Raw genomic sequence first — 15,601 nt, 5'->3', positions numbered from 1 at the left:
TTATATACCAGTGAATCATGTTTAAATTTGCATTAATTCCGAATTGTCAAATGAGGAATGGGTTAATTTAGTATGGGGACCACTTTGAAAAATTCACACATGTTGGACTTTTGAGGTTAAGGTTTTCTGGAAAGTGCATCACTGAATCCTAGCTTAGTTTAAGAACTGTGACTGAAAATAGTATGAGCATTTTAAAGATTAAAAGGTAAAGCACTAAGAAAAAAGAAAATGCAACTTACCTAGTATGCATCTGTTCTTGGCATATAAAGCTGTAGAGTCAAATGCTGTGCTTAGAATGCCATCTAGTGTTGGGTCTGGATGTTTGCACTTTGTTTGTTTGTTTTTTTTTTTTACTTTTTTTTTAATTTAATAATTTTTTTTTTTGTTTGTTTTTTTCAACGAAGTCTTTCCAGTCGCGAGGTAGGCGACTCCTATTTTCAGTGATAGTGCGCATGGGCATCAACTTCATTGTTAGATTGTTTTCCCACAGAGGAGGATAATGGAGTTATTAAGAGTAGTAAAAGGAGGTGTCCATTAATGCATGTATCTAAGTAAGATGTTACTGCAACAGGTATCGGTACCCGGGTGGGCATATGACTCTACAGCTCTATATGCCAAGAACAGATGCATACTGGGTAAATAGCATTTTCCGTTCGAGGCATAGGAGTTGTAGATCATATGCTGCGCAAAGACTATATAGCAGTTATCTCCCAAAGCGGTGGCTAACCTGTATCTGTTGCAGAGGTCTGAAAACGGCCTGGCCCATTCTAGCTTGTTGTCTCGCTAACACACCTACACAATAGTGTTTTGTGAACGTGTGAGGTGTAGACCATGTTGCAGTTGTGCATATGTCATCTATGGGTATATTTCCTAAGAATGCCATAGAAGCCCTCAGTTTGCGTGTAGTGTGCTCTAGGGGTAACTGTGAACGTTAGTTTTACTTTTGCATAGCATTTTTTAATGCATTTGACTATCCACCTTGCAATACCTGATTTTGATATGGGATTGCCTCTATGTGGTGGAGCAAAAGCGATGAAAAGTTGATTTATGTTACGGAAAGGTTTGACCCTTTCTATGAAAAAACACAGGTAACTCAACAGATTGATTGATATGAAAAACCGAAATGACTTTAGGAAGGAATTTAGGATTAGTACGAAGAACCACTTTGTTTTGGTGCATTTGTAAAAAGGGTTCTTCTATAGTTAATGCCTGAAGCTCACCCACTATTCTGAGTGATGTGTTCGCAACGAGGAAAGCGACTTTCCATGTGAGAAATTGCAGTTCACATTTCTGCAATGGCTCAAAGGGTGGACCCATTAGTCTTGTGAGAACAATATTGAGATTCCACGCTGGAGCAGGTGGACGTCTCGAGGGGAATGACTCTTGATTCCCTCCATAAAAACTTTGATAACAGGCAGTCTAAAAAGAGATAGATGTTGTCTATTCTGAAGGTATGCAGCTATTACAGCCAGATGTAAGCGTATTGACTTGTATGCTGGAGCGTTGTAGATGTAACAAATAACATCTGGGGCCCGATGTAGGTAAACTCCAATTTACCACTTTTTAAATACCGAATAATACCGATTCGGTATTTAAGAAGTGGTAAATTGGAGGGGGGGGAGATATGGGTATTTCAGAATCGGTAAATACCGAATCTGTAAGATTCGGTATTTACCGATTCTGTAAATACCGAATCGGTATCCCCCATTGATTCCTATGGGCCTTGAAGCCCATAGGAATCAATGTGCATTACCGAATCGGTATTTACCGATTCGGTAATTACCGATTTCTGCAAGGGTGCAGGGGGTGTCACTTTGACACCCTCTAGCACCCCCAATACTGGCTTGTGTGCCATGTGGCAAACAGACATGCCCTAAGGGCATGTCTGTCTGTCACATGGCATAGGTGTGCATGCACACATGTGCATGCACACCTGGATTCGGTATTTTAACACCCAATTGGATTGGGTGTTAAAATACCGAATCTGAAGGGCCTGTGGGACTGAAAGTAGTCCCACCTACATCCCGATTTTTTAAAATCGGTAAACTTACCGATTCTGTATTTTTCCGATTCGGTAATTTTACCGAATCAGTAAAATACCGAATCAGAGAAAAAAAGGTCCCCTACATCTCAAAAGGCCAAATACCGGTCGGAAACGGCCAAATTCGGCCGTTTCCGACCGGTATTGGCCACCTACATCGGGCCCATAATGTTTTGTACAGAAGCATCAAGCGGGTTGATGAGGTTGTTATTACATTATATCACAAATCGCTTCCACTTTGCTGCATAGCAGGCTCTTTTAGTAGGACGCCTAGCCTCTTTGATAATATTCATACAGTCTGGCAGTAAATTAAGAAAGCCAAACTCTAAGATCACCAGATTGAGTTGACTGGGGTCTGGATGTCTTATGTCTCCATGGCTCTGTGTGAGAAGATTGGGTGGAGGACGTTGTTTCTGGTGAAGAACTACTGAGAGGTCCAATTGGGTTGTGAACCAAGGATGACATGCCCATGTGGGAGCAACTAGGATTAATGTCAGGGATGCTTGTTTGAGTTTCTGAACCACTAATGGAATGAGTGGGAGATGAGGAAAAGCGTAAGCAAATATCCCTGACCAGTGCATTTCGTTGGACAATGGGTGTGGATACCTGGACGCAAAGTTTGGGCATTTTGCGTTTTGATATGTGGTGAACAAGTCTATGTGAGGGACTCCCAACATTGAAAGTATAAAAAAAGCGTAAGCAAATGTCTCTGACCAGTGCATTGCCTTTGGACAATGGGTGTGGATACACGGACGGGAAGTTTGGGCATTTTGCGTTTTAGTATGTGGCGAACAAGTCTATGTGACTCCCCAACAATGAAAGTATGGAAGGAGGTCCTGAGGGTGCAGTTCCCAATCATGTATTTGACTCCTGGTAGGTGTTCTGCTAGGAGATAAAGTTTGTGGTAAACGGCCCACCTCCAGATGCCTTGGGCTACGTGAGACAGTTGTAGAGTGTGTGTTCCCCCTGTTTTTGTATGTAATACATGTTTGTCATGTTGTCTTTATGAATTAGGACAGCTTTGCCCTATAGGTGAGTTTGAAACTCCTTGAGTGCTTGGAATATTGCAAGCAGGTCTAGGTGACTGATGTGGAGCAACTTCTGGTGTTGGCTCCACAAGCCTTCCACTGTGTGCTGTTGTAGAGGAGCTCTCCAGCTAGTGAGGGACGCTTCCGCTGTCAGTACTATCTGTGAAACCGGGTCTATGAACGGCCATCCTTTTGATACATGTTGTCTGTTCCACCACTGAAGAGAGCGATGAGTACGGCCGCTTACTAACACTAGACCTTGTGACTGGTTCCACTAACTGGCTAAGCATTCTTGAAGTGGACACGTGCAGTCTGGCATGGGGAACAATCATGATGCAGGATGACATCATTCCCAGTAGCTGCATGTACGTTTGAGCTGGAATCCAATGGTTGGATTGTCAGTGGAGAACTAAAGCCTGAATATTTGTAATTCTGGCTGAGCTGGGAAAAGCGAAAGTGTTTTGAATATCTATTGTGGCTTATAGGTAGTCCTTTGTATTGATTGGTTGGAGATGTGACTTTGGCACATTGATTGTGAATCCTAGTTGATGCAGTAACCGACTTGTGGTGAAAATGAGCTGCAGACATTGTTGGTATGTGTTGGCTTTGATAAGCCAGTTTTTAAGTACGGGAAGACGTAAATGCTTTGTCTCCTTAAGTGAGCAGCTACTACCGCCAGACACTTTGTGAAGACTCTAGGGGCGGTGATGACGCCGAATGGGAGTACCCTGAACTGATAGTGGGGACTCGCTACCACAAACCTGAGGAATTTTTGATGAGCATGTTGAAGTGGTATATGAAATTAGGCGCCTTTTAGATCTTGAGTAGATAGAAAATCCCCTTTGTGTAGCAAAGGAGGTACCTGTTGAAGTGTCACCATGTGGAAATGGTCAGACTGAATGTACTGGTTGAGTTCTCTGAGATCTAAAATTGGCCTGCGAGAACCATTTTGAGGGATTAGGAAATAAAAAGAGTATATGCCTGACCCGTGATGTTGGGGTGGCACAGGCTCTATAGCCCCTTTTAAAAGTAAAGACTGAACCTCTTGTTTGAGGAGGTGTAGATGGTCTATTGATAGTTTGTGGGGCCTTGGTGGAATATTTGGAGGCATGTTGATAAATTCCAGGCAATGACCAGAACAGATAATTTGGAGTACCCAAATTATTGGTGTCTGTTGTTATTGCTTGCCAGATTGGTAGAAAATCTGACAGTATTCCCCCGACAGGTGTTGAGTGGTCAGGGGAAGTGGAGGCAAGTCACTGTTTTTTGTTGGCGGGGGAGGCGCCTATGTTTGAACCCCGGCCCCTGCCCATACCGTTGTTACCCCTGTAACCTCCCCTGAACTAAGAGTGTTTTTGGAACCCCATTGTAAACGGAGCGTCGAAAGGAAGCACAACCCTGTGTGGACTGAAGGGCTCCCATGGATTTAGCTACCTCAGTGTCTTTCTTCATTTTCTCAAGTGAAAAATCTACAACTGGGCCAAGTAGATGTTCCTTATCGAATGGGGTATTCAAAATGGAGGTTTAAACATCAGGTTTAAAACCAGATATACAGAGCCATGCATGCCTTCTTAGAAGGACATTCGTTTTGATAGCTCTAGCAGCAGTGCCTGCAGCAACTAGAGATGAAGTTGCCCTTCATTTACCAGATCATGTGTTTTTGATTAGTGTTCCGTGGGCAAATATTGTATTAGTTGTTCCATTTCATCTCAGTGCGCACAGTTGTATCACAATACCAGTGCCTGAGTGTTGGAGACGCGCCAGGAATTTGCTGCTTGAGAAGCTACTCTTTTCCCAGAAGTGTCAATGAATTTTGATTCCTTATCAGGAGGTGGAGCCTCTACTGTTGGCTTGGAGTTGCCTCTTTTTCTTGCATTGGGCACAACTATGGAGTCTAGTGGCAATGATCCCCTTATATATACGTTGTCCGATAGTGCTGGCTTGCACTTTTTGTTCACTCTAGGGGTAAGAATACGAGCTCTGACTGGGTCATTAAAAATGTCATTTACATGCTTGACCTAACCTTTAAGCATGGGTAGTGTATGTGATGACTTCTGTGTGGTACTGAGGCTTTCAAAGAGGAAATACTCTACTAATGACCCCTTATGTAGCTGCACCCCATGGTAGTTGTCAGCCCTATCTAGTAACTCAATGTAGCCTACACTATCATCTGGTGGAGAGGGTTTGGTAAGGTACAGGTCGGGAGCATAGCCTGGGGCAAATTGGTGTTATAATCGTCCCATTGATCTTATAATGGCTCATCCTCATCATCCTGATTGTCAGGTGTATGTGGTAGAGAATGTTCAGGCAAAATTGGTTGAAGCTGAGGGGAAGGTGGTGATTAAGGAAGAAGAGGTGGAGGTAGAGGAGGAGGGGAAGGGTTAGTTCCAACAGATCTCTTCTTCTCCTGGATCAGCCCTTCTCTTTAAAGTCCGTTTAGTGGTGATATGGCCAGTCTGTGGATGGAACTACAAAATCTTTTGTTTCGGATCAGGTTTTTCGGTTGGGGCCTCGAAACTGGGCTTTGCAGTTGTTTTCTGCACTTCTGTCTGTTTCGGCGCCCAAATATTCGGTGCCGACGACAAAACCACTGATGCTTTCGGATCAGATGATTTTTTCGGGGCCGAATGGTGGGGGTCGGTGCCAGACTTGTGCTTCGACTCCGAAGGTCTGGGCTCCGAACTCAGCTTGGAGTGCGTCTTTTCGGAGCCCGAAGGCTTTTTGGAAGGTTTCAGTGCCGAGCCAGAGGGTGGGCGTCAGAAGCATGATCTCAATGCCGACTGGGGCGAAGGTTGGACCGGAGCCTTCTTTTACCTTGGAATCGTCTCTTGGGACGAGGGGGAAGCTGTACTCACGGTATGTTGACCCTGTGGGTTATCATCTTCTTGGTCAGTGTCGAGTTCTGAGATAGCAATCGGCTCCTGCTTCTTCTTGCTTCTCAAGGCCTCCCCGGTCTATTCGCCGGAATGTTGACCAAAGATGTCCCGAATGGAGCTTGTGTGCTGGCTCTGCATGTCGCAACATCGAGCCAGACGATCGTGGAGTGTCTTCTTGGAGCGGAAAGCCTGGCACGTGTTGCAGTCTTGTTCTCTGTTTTCGGGGGACAACCACAGATTACACACTTCGTGTGAGTCGGTGCGCAGGTATTTCACGTAACATCGAGGGCAGAATTTGAAGGGACTCCATTCCATCGACTGCAGGTCGACCCGACATGGGTAGGCCTGACGGCCTTCAATGAACTTCCCGATCGAAAGATTATTTGAAGTAATTACGATGCACAATAGAAAGGGAGACGTGATTGAAAACAATACCGGTGAGGGTGAGTATCTTGCACGCCGAGGGGAACCGAAAGAACGGTGTCGAACCGGAGCACAATGATAAATGTCCGAACCCGATGTCGGAACAAAACAATCTAACAATTGAGTCGATGCCCATGCGCACTATCACCGAAAGGAGGAGTCACCTACTCCGTGACTGGAAAGACTTTTTCGAAGAACATCCGGACCCAACACTAGATAGCGATCTATGATCTGCATATGAACTACAGCTCATATGCCTCGAACATATGAATTTTAAAAAGTATATAATCAATGATTATATATGTTTACTGTGTATTTAGTGACAGTTTCACATCTTTAAAAAGGTGTGTGCCTTGTGAAGACTTTTAAAAATAATATAATGTGAAAAGGCTATCTTAACTATTTGAGCAGTACTACTGCTTTTCAAGAAACAGTGGATTAGGTCTTTTTTTTTTATGTGTCATTTGAGTAGTCTTTGGTCTTCATTACGAGCGACCCATCAGAAATTAGACTGGAAACTGCCCATCTGGTTTATGAGATCATGCCTATTTGTTTATTTTCACACACAGATTTTGCCAATCTCAGTGTGAAAATTCAGGGAAACTGAAAGATTATTGGGGTTGCTGGGTTTGGGGGATTGGGCCCAAATTTCTCTGGTAATTCTTCATTTCTAAGGTGACTGTGAGGGTGACACTTATTACCAGCAGGATATTCACTATCCCTAGAACACCTGGCCATATGTCATGTCATTTCTACTACTGCAGGCTTTTTTATGAATTGAAATCCATATCTTTATCTTGCTCAGATGCAAAGTGTATATGGTGAGCCAGGTGAAAAGATTTAGCATAATTTTTACAGAACTAATAACATTCATGAATAAATCCACTGAGAATTCAAATAATCAGAACCAGAGACCTCCTTATAGATGACTGAGCACAGAAAATAAGCTATCTTGTTTGCCCAAGTGGAGCCAAAGGTCTGGCATCGGGTGACTGAAAAGCTTAAACTTGGAACCTTTAACCTTAACATTTTTAACTAAACAGTTCAAACAGAAGCATTGTCAATGATGTATATCACAGGTCTTTCTTTTGAACAATCATCTCTGCCAGGTAAAGAAATGGCCATTCCCAGAAAAACAGTTTTAAGTGAAGGAAATTCATATAGAGACCACCCAATGGAGCGAAGCCACATAGCTGCTACCAAATATATAGGCTGTTGAATACTGAAAGGAAAATGTGTTTGGAATGCAAGCATCAATGAAACTAACAAGAGTTCTCCTTTTATCAGTTCTAAAATGTTTTTGACTAAAGTGGCTGTATGAAAAATTAAACAGAGCTCGCTGGTGTGACCAACTCAAAAGAGCTAGACAAAGGTTAAGGAATGAAGGAGCGACGTACATCCGGTCAAAGTGCATAATGGGATTTAGAAATTAGTCAGTCCAAAATGCACAAGGGGACTCATGAATGAGGAGGTCCTGAGCACCTCCATTTTTTAGTTTGTCAGTCGAAATACATATGGCTCTTGGTCACTCAAGAGGGACAGATCGGTAGAAATCCAGATAAATCCTCATGCTATGAATAGCCAGCCTTGAGAGTGCCAAACGCCTCAAAAGGTATCAGGAATATACATTGCCATTGATTACATGGCATATATAGGTTGAGTTACAAACTGCAACAAATAAGGATTTGTAACAGAAATTAAAGCACTTGATGACAGATGTTACTGTGTTTAAAAGTATACCAAGTTTTAATCAAATGACAACTTAGCGACTATGAAACAGGAGATGTTAGTGTACTGTGAAATGCAAAATGGTTAGTCTGTTAGTGTGAAAAAGTACCTTCTCCTATGAATTGGAGACTTCCTTATAACATCCCCGAGAATTCGCATTGAACTGAAAATGAATCATGAACAGTGGTCAGCGACTCAAAGAAGCAAATGAAACATTCACTGAAAAAATGACAGCTGAAGGACTTTAGGAGGAGAAGCTCTAGCAATGAATGAACATTAAATATTCTGACCCAGTTAAGGTATCAGTAATACATTTTTAGATAGCAACAGGCATTTTAATAGCATTTTCTGTGCTATCTATAAAAGATAAACATTCACATTAAACAATTAAAGACAACGTAGCCAAGAGAATGTATGAAAATGGCAGACTAAACAGTTAACAGAAGCTCATCACTAAAGCAAGACATCATTTTGGCAGCCAATTTTATTGCAAGGCACTGTTTTTGAAGATTTACAAACAATATTGTCTTTCACCCCAAACCAGAAAATTAACAAAGGTTTTTGAATGTGAAGTTCCGGTAATCAGACTCCTTGCCCTACAGCGGCTGATAACGCACAATCTGCACTACGCGCTACAGCATCAACAGCCCACCCGACAAGATCTTCGCGCTACAGTGACAACTGACCCCGACGCCTGGTCTGCTCTTTGCGCTACAGCGACGACCACCCACGACACTCTCCATGCTTCTTGCAGCCTCCCCAATGCTAACAGAAGGTTTTGCGATGTACTGTCAAAGGTTTACTCCTTATGCGCTAATAACCTGGTTTGTGTATCTAACCAGCACACCTCATTGGGGTTGGTCTGAACTTGGGACTTTCAATCTGTCTCACATAACTAGAAAACCACAAGTGGCGCTTTGTGCTTTCAGGCGATATACCTACCTTAAATCTTGAAAAACTGCATATCTCCGGTTCTACTAATTGGAACTTTGCCGTTTTGGTGTGGAATTGTTTGTGTGCTGTGTTTTCACTTTATTAAGTGCTGCATAAATACTTATACACATTGCCTCTGTTAAGCCGTACCAGAGAACTAAGCACAGGTTAACTTAGTGACTCTGAGGTTCAACCCTGACCAGGATTGTGGCTGGTGCTTTAGTAGGGTTTCAGCCCCCTCATTCAACAACCCAATTTCTCACACTATTTAACTATCTAAAGTGCACTGTTAATGCAATTTCAACGAACGGTTTAAATCTTAGGAAACATTAACATGTAAACCTCTAGCATGGTTGTAACTAAAGAAGTGCTTATTTATGCATGAACATTTTCTTGCACAACCTCTACCTTTCAAATAACATTTTAGATTACTTTTGAAATAGAACTTGAATGACATACAGAAATACATTTTCAAAATCAACTTTGGAAAACATTTGGTAGCTAGTAGTAATTCAGGTTTGCTGTTGGTGTGGACACTACACATAATAAATAATCTTGTAGATGCATCAGAAACTGCTCACGGCGACAAATTACACTTGTGCCCTGCATGAACACAGTCCAACAGAATTTTTTCAAGTGCTCCTCATATCTATTTCAAATGGAATGAAAGGGCCATAACAAAGCCAGTGACAAAGAGCAAGAGTTGATCTACAGGACAACGAATGCCAGGTTTACTTTTTCCACCCATCTCTTTTTCATTACTAATTTAGAAAATAAGCAACCACGGTATTTTGGGTGTAGGGGGTTAGAGCTGGATAGAAAAGGAATCCAGGAAATCTTTTCACGAAGTAATCTAGGCAAACTGTGCTAAAACTTAAATCACGAAAACAGTTGCAAAAATGCTTGTACATCAGCTCATAGTAAAGAAGCTATATCCAAGTGAAGCTGTTTTTACTTTGGGGTAATCAGCATGAATTGTTGCAAAATGTATTTTAGAACTAAGTGACACAGAACACACTCTAATGGAAAATGGAAACCAGGACTCCTGTTCTCTCAAGTGCATTTCTACTGTATGACGTAGACCATTATAATTTGTTAATACTCACTGAATGGAGTTCTTCAGTAATCACTCTTCCAAGGAAGGAAAAGTGCTAAGGTGGTGTCTAATTCATCCTTGCTCCTGAAAGAATAACACGCATTTGCAATGCAATAGGTCTAGCATTTTTGAGAGTTAGAGCTATTGGCGTTGTAACTGTAAGTCTTTTACCTATGTGTTTAGGTTTGGAGTGTTATGGCCGATGAATAGAGTTGCAGCTGCAGCACTGCCTAGAGGACTTAAAATGAGAAATTACCACTGGGACCAGATACACAGCTACAAGACTGCCTAGAGGACCTAAATTGAGGAATTACAGATGAGACCAGAGAATCAAGTAGCAGCACTGCCTAGAATACTTAGAATGAGGAATTACCACTAGTACTAGAGGAGCAGCTGCAGCACTGCCTAGAGGACTAACAATGAGGAATTACCACTATGACCAAACCAACAGATGCAGCACTGCCTAGATGCCTTAGAATGGGGGAGAAAATAACGGGACCAGAGAAGCAGCAACCAGCAGAGCCTAGAGGACTTCAAATGAGGAATTGGGACCAGAGACACAGATGCAGCCCTGTCTGGGGGACTTTGAATGAGGAATTTCCTAGGATATTAGAGAAGCAGCTACCAGCACTGTCTAGAAGACTTAACATGAGGAATTATAGACAGAACTAGAGGAGCACCTGGCAGCAATACATATAAGAACAAGACTGAGAATTACCTCTGGGAACAGAGACATAGCTTCAGCACGGTGGGTGCCAATTGCATCAGTTGATTTCATCACTGCCCCCACCTTTATTGAGCAGTGCTAGTGACACAGGAACGTCTAGCATGTTAAAGTGCTAACTCTTTCCCATCTGCTACAAGAGCTATGTTTTAATGCATACTTTACATTTATTTCAGGGTTTTTAGAAGCTTTGTTGGAAACTATGCCCCCAAAGACAATTAAATATGAAATTGTTGATCCTAAATTGGTTCTCGCTAATTTATCTCTGGGTTTTTAGAGGCTTTGTTGGAACAGAGATTTCATTCGGAAACTACTAATCCCGTCAAGCAATCTGCCCCAGACACAGCAGGCACAAAGAGTCGCCATTGTGGAATGGGATAGGAACTAGCAGGAGCGATCATTCGGACATCCTTAAAATTAAAACTGGTACTGAAGACACCCACAGAGCAGGATGTCCCATATTGTATTGTGCATTTGGAAATATATGAATGTTTATCAAAATACAAGAGAAATGTGACAGTTATGCAATTATGGAATAGAATACGTTTCACCAAGAGACAAGACATTTTTGGCTAAATAGGAGCAGTAGGTGGAGGATTTAGTCAGAGGGTTCCCAGTGCTGGAAATTGTAAACATTTATGCCGGAATCTCACGAAACAAATTGCAGTAGTTTAGGGGTGTAGGATCACGAGGAGCAGCATTGAAGGATAAGAGTCAGTAACAGAAAGACCATTCATTTTATTTATTTTACAAACTATGCCCCCAAAGACAATCAAATAGGAAATTGTTGATCCTAAATTGGTTCTCGCTAATTTATTGGGCCACAAACAGACCCAATATGAAAATAGTTCAATTGACCAAGGTACCTACAGGAAGATTCTGTGATGTGTGTCCTGTATGTGTCAAAATATAAATTGCATATTAACTGCCAGTTGCCTTCCCATTTTTACATAGCGCTCCAAACCAGTCATAGGTCTCTTAAGCACATGCGTAGGCACAGAGGTTATTACCTAAAGAATTGGTACTTATTAATCGACCTCAGAAGGATGAAGGCTGAGTAAACCTAGGCTGGTGCTCGAACTGCCATACAAGATACAAGCGGCTCCATGTTCTCCTTATGCACATGAGCCAGCCCGACAATCATAAAGAAAGCTCACTTTGCGTGGACTAGTCAGGATAAGGGTCAGTACGCTTAGGGAATCTTTAAGTGTGCTTCCCAACCTATTCCACAATGCTTTTAAGCTAACACGTGGCAGCACCCAACCTCAGTACCTCTCACCCAGAGGCCTCCCGCGCACCAACAGCATCGGCCTCCGAGACACCGTGGAGGCAGAGCAGCGACCTCAGACCCAACGCTGCAGCCCCTGCCAGGAAAAATATTCAAGGCTGAGAAGGAGGCAGGTAGCACAAAGCAGTAGAATGGGACACGTCCTAAGCCACAATGCTTCCACCACAAAACTGACCGTTAGCCATTTCTAACTTTTCCCACTAAAGCAAGGGGGACCCCCTAGCACTCTGCCCCCTCTTGTCTTTCTAGTTCTGCCAGTATGCCAACGTGGTGGGGGCAGAGGCATTAATCTCCAGAAGGAGACACCGCCAGGAGGTATGAGCAATGGGCCCCCAGGGGCTCTGCACTCACTGCTAACACCGACTTACGACGCGGCCTACACACTGATCTGTCAGACCGCCTATTAGGAATAATTGATGCGTTTCCCTGTGGTGCCAAGTACAGGGCGTTTGTGGACCAGTGCAGAGCCCCATGGTACTCAATGGGTGACATTATGGTGCCCGATGTTTGTCCGTTATGTGCCATATGTAAAACCCAGCAGTACTTGGCCTGTGTTCCGGAGGTGTCCGGTATACGGTCGCTTTATAGCCAGTGGGTGGCCTTGTGGAAAACGCTGCAGGGCCCCGAGGTGACAGGTAATACCCAGTGGGCGACCTTGAGGTGCCCATTGTTGGTCCCTTATGTGCCTTCTGTAAGACCCCTCGTACCCGGTGCGTGTCCCTGCGGTGTCAGGTACCCGTAGACGGCCTTGTGGTACCGAGGATTGGACCTATATGTGCCACGCGCAAGACCCTGTGTTACGCGGTGGTGCCTTCGTGGTACCCGTGGTTAGAGCCTTCGGCTGGTGACCAAAGTGGTGTCCTCAGGCACAGCCCATAGGTAGGAGGCCGGCCCGCCCTTATGTAATGGCAGCGGTTAGTCAGGGCGCCTGTTGCGGCGTTACGTCCAAGCAATGCAAGGATGTGCAGCTAGGATTGTGTAATCGGAGGGAAATCTCTCCCTGCCGCCTCCCACCGAGCTTACGTCCCTACCGTGAAACTCTCTATGTGGGGTGCCCGTGAGGTGTCTATTGTCCCTAGGCACCCCTGTACCGTCGATGTCCATGGGTAAACTATGAACCTTCTTACTTGGTGTACTATGCCCCCTCTCACCTGTGTGCATCAGCCTCAGAGACAGTGCGGAGGCAGAGCAGAGACCACAGACCCAAAGTGGCAGCCACAGTTTGGAAAAATAATCAAAGCTGAGAAGAAGACTGGCAGCATGATGGAACACGTCCTAAGCTACACAGAACTGCCCGGTAGGCATTTCAAGGGAAGCTTCATTGTTAGCTGTGGCACCTGGTTATTTGGGCTTTGACCGCAACCTTCTAATTATATTGTGTAATCCTGGGTAAATAATTGTATCTTCATGGGCCACCTACTTTCGCGTTCCTGCGGAAAGTGGTGGGCTGGAGAGAGGCCGGGGAAGGAGTGGAGCTAATGAGGTCAGAAAAAAAAAAAAAACCACTGTCTGAGCAAAACATGCATCCTGCCTCACAGCTGCCAACATGTTTGCCGATGCTCGCTCCCAAAGCAATACTCCATGGAAGTGAACTTTTTAAAAAAGGTGGGACAAACACCCACCATTAGCCATTTGCAGGCTATAATTTTTACACATCACACACAAAAGCCAATACAAAAGCATGGGAGGAGTCAGAAACCACAAGTACATACAACAGATCGCCACAGTGCAAGCGCTGTAAGCTCGACCTAAAAACGTGAGTTCCTTTGTCAGAATTGGGATACTATTGCTAGGTATAGACAGGTGGTCTAAATTTGAGTACTGATGTGCCCAGACTGAAACTATCAGCCCACTGAACAATCTATGAATAAACATCTTCATTAATTTGTCTTTTTCTTTCCAAGACGGCATGCACAGCATATAGACTGGTGACAGTAATACAAATATGTTTTTTCATGTCACATTTAAGCATTTATTTCATTCCGAACTACGTTTGCCTTACAACACTGCATTTACATTGAAAACAGCAAAACCGTGATTAACAAATTGCAAAGAAAACCAGGATGAGCTTTTCACGAAGTCTGCCACAAATTAAATCTCTAGTGACGATGCAATGCCAAAGAAAGAATTAAGGCTCAAGTTCTAGAGCTAACACGTTTATAGAAAAGGAGAAACAGAGAGGAGTTTCACACAGTAGTGTAAATTTGCTAGGGTATGCCTTAAGAAGCCAGTCAATGCATTCGTTTTGAAACTGCTGTAGCACAGATTTCGAGTTCTGCCAGAGGATGCAAAAGGGTTCCCGTGTTGAAAAAAGAATTGAGCATACAATTCAATGGACGAACCTAGTTTGGACTGTAGTGGTTTTCTGACTTTAAGACGTTCAGATAGAAGAGTAAAAATTGATAAAAATATTACTTCATAATAATGGAACAGCTTGTGCAATTTACAACATCAGCTAAGTACTAACAGTTACAAAACCACCACAAAAATATGAACTTGAATTTACCTACTGAACTAAGAACATTATGTCAATCTCTTCACAAAACAAAGACATCTATGCAGTATACCAGCAAACACAAGTGTACATGATGAATAAACTAAAATAACATTATACCAAATGGCCTAAAAAAATCAGGGCTTTAAGAATTATGCAACTTTGCTGGATCATCTAACACTGCTCTATAAAAAACTATAACATGTTGCTAACTTAACAGAAAAAACATGTGCCTAGTTTAAAAGTAAATCAAAATAAATTCGAGTGAACTAGTCATCTAATTTTGCACGTGTCACTGTTTAAAAAAAACAACTACCCCTAAGTACTATAGAGATAGTGGGTTTAATATCCCTCTTTGCAGTACGCAGTACAAATGTGATATTGTGGAATTACAGGAGATGGTATGAAATCAATTAGCACACGCAACTAATTATGAGTAAATCACAAGCTTTTATTTTTAAGAGCACTCTCTGAAGAAGAGTGCAACAGATGTATTTCCCACATAAATTGTAGATCAGCAATTCATATACTGGAGCTGGGGACCACTGAGGGTTGGTGAGATCCATTGAAGGGGTCCGTGACTGCTTAGGAAATTAAATAACCGATTCATAAAGTGTACAGTGTTGGAATGGGTGAATACAATGTTAATGAATCCCATGATATGTGTAGGCCCGACAAAGAATACTGATAAATATAATTTGAATCTATGCCATGACCTGTGCCTACATGACCATGCCAATACCCGTAGATGCAATGTCAATGTATGTCAAACTGTACTCACACAGCAGGGCAACACCAGCAATGATATGTTTGTCATAATCCATGCACAAATGACAATACTGTTGCTAGTAAGAAAAATGATGATTTTCGTTATGACCTACACAAACATAACCATGTCAATACCATTAAGAACAATTTCAAAATATGATATGACAACTGTATGTACAATGTTAGGGATGTTGATAAAAAT

The 15,601-nt window shown here is 42.8% G+C and overlaps 1 protein-coding gene across 11 annotated transcripts in view; it reads right to left on the bottom strand.

Moving 5' to 3' along the window:
* Nucleotides 1–15,601, bottom strand: part of AKAP13 (A-kinase anchoring protein 13) — a 1,375,395-nt gene that overhangs the window by 531,654 nt on the left and 828,140 nt on the right. For 6 of the 11 annotated variants that reach the window (XM_086958098.1, XM_086958099.1, XM_086958104.1 and 3 more), the window contains exon 13: nucleotides 8,206–8,259. The exons of the other annotated variants lie outside the window; for them this stretch is intronic. In XM_086958098.1, the coding sequence (XP_086814224.1) occupies nucleotides 8,206–8,259 (54 nt within the window). The remainder of the gene's footprint in view (nucleotides 1–8,205; nucleotides 8,260–15,601) is intronic. 11 annotated transcript variants of the gene reach the window in all.

The sequence above is a fragment of the Lissotriton vulgaris genome, chromosome 2_1 (assembly GCF_964263255.1).
Source record: "Lissotriton vulgaris chromosome 2_1, aLisVul1.2, whole genome shotgun sequence".
NCBI classification, from domain to species: Eukaryota; Metazoa; Chordata; class Amphibia; order Caudata; family Salamandridae; genus Lissotriton; species Lissotriton vulgaris.
Note: the sequence above shows the minus strand (reverse complement) of the source record. Positions and strands in the feature narration are given on the sequence as shown.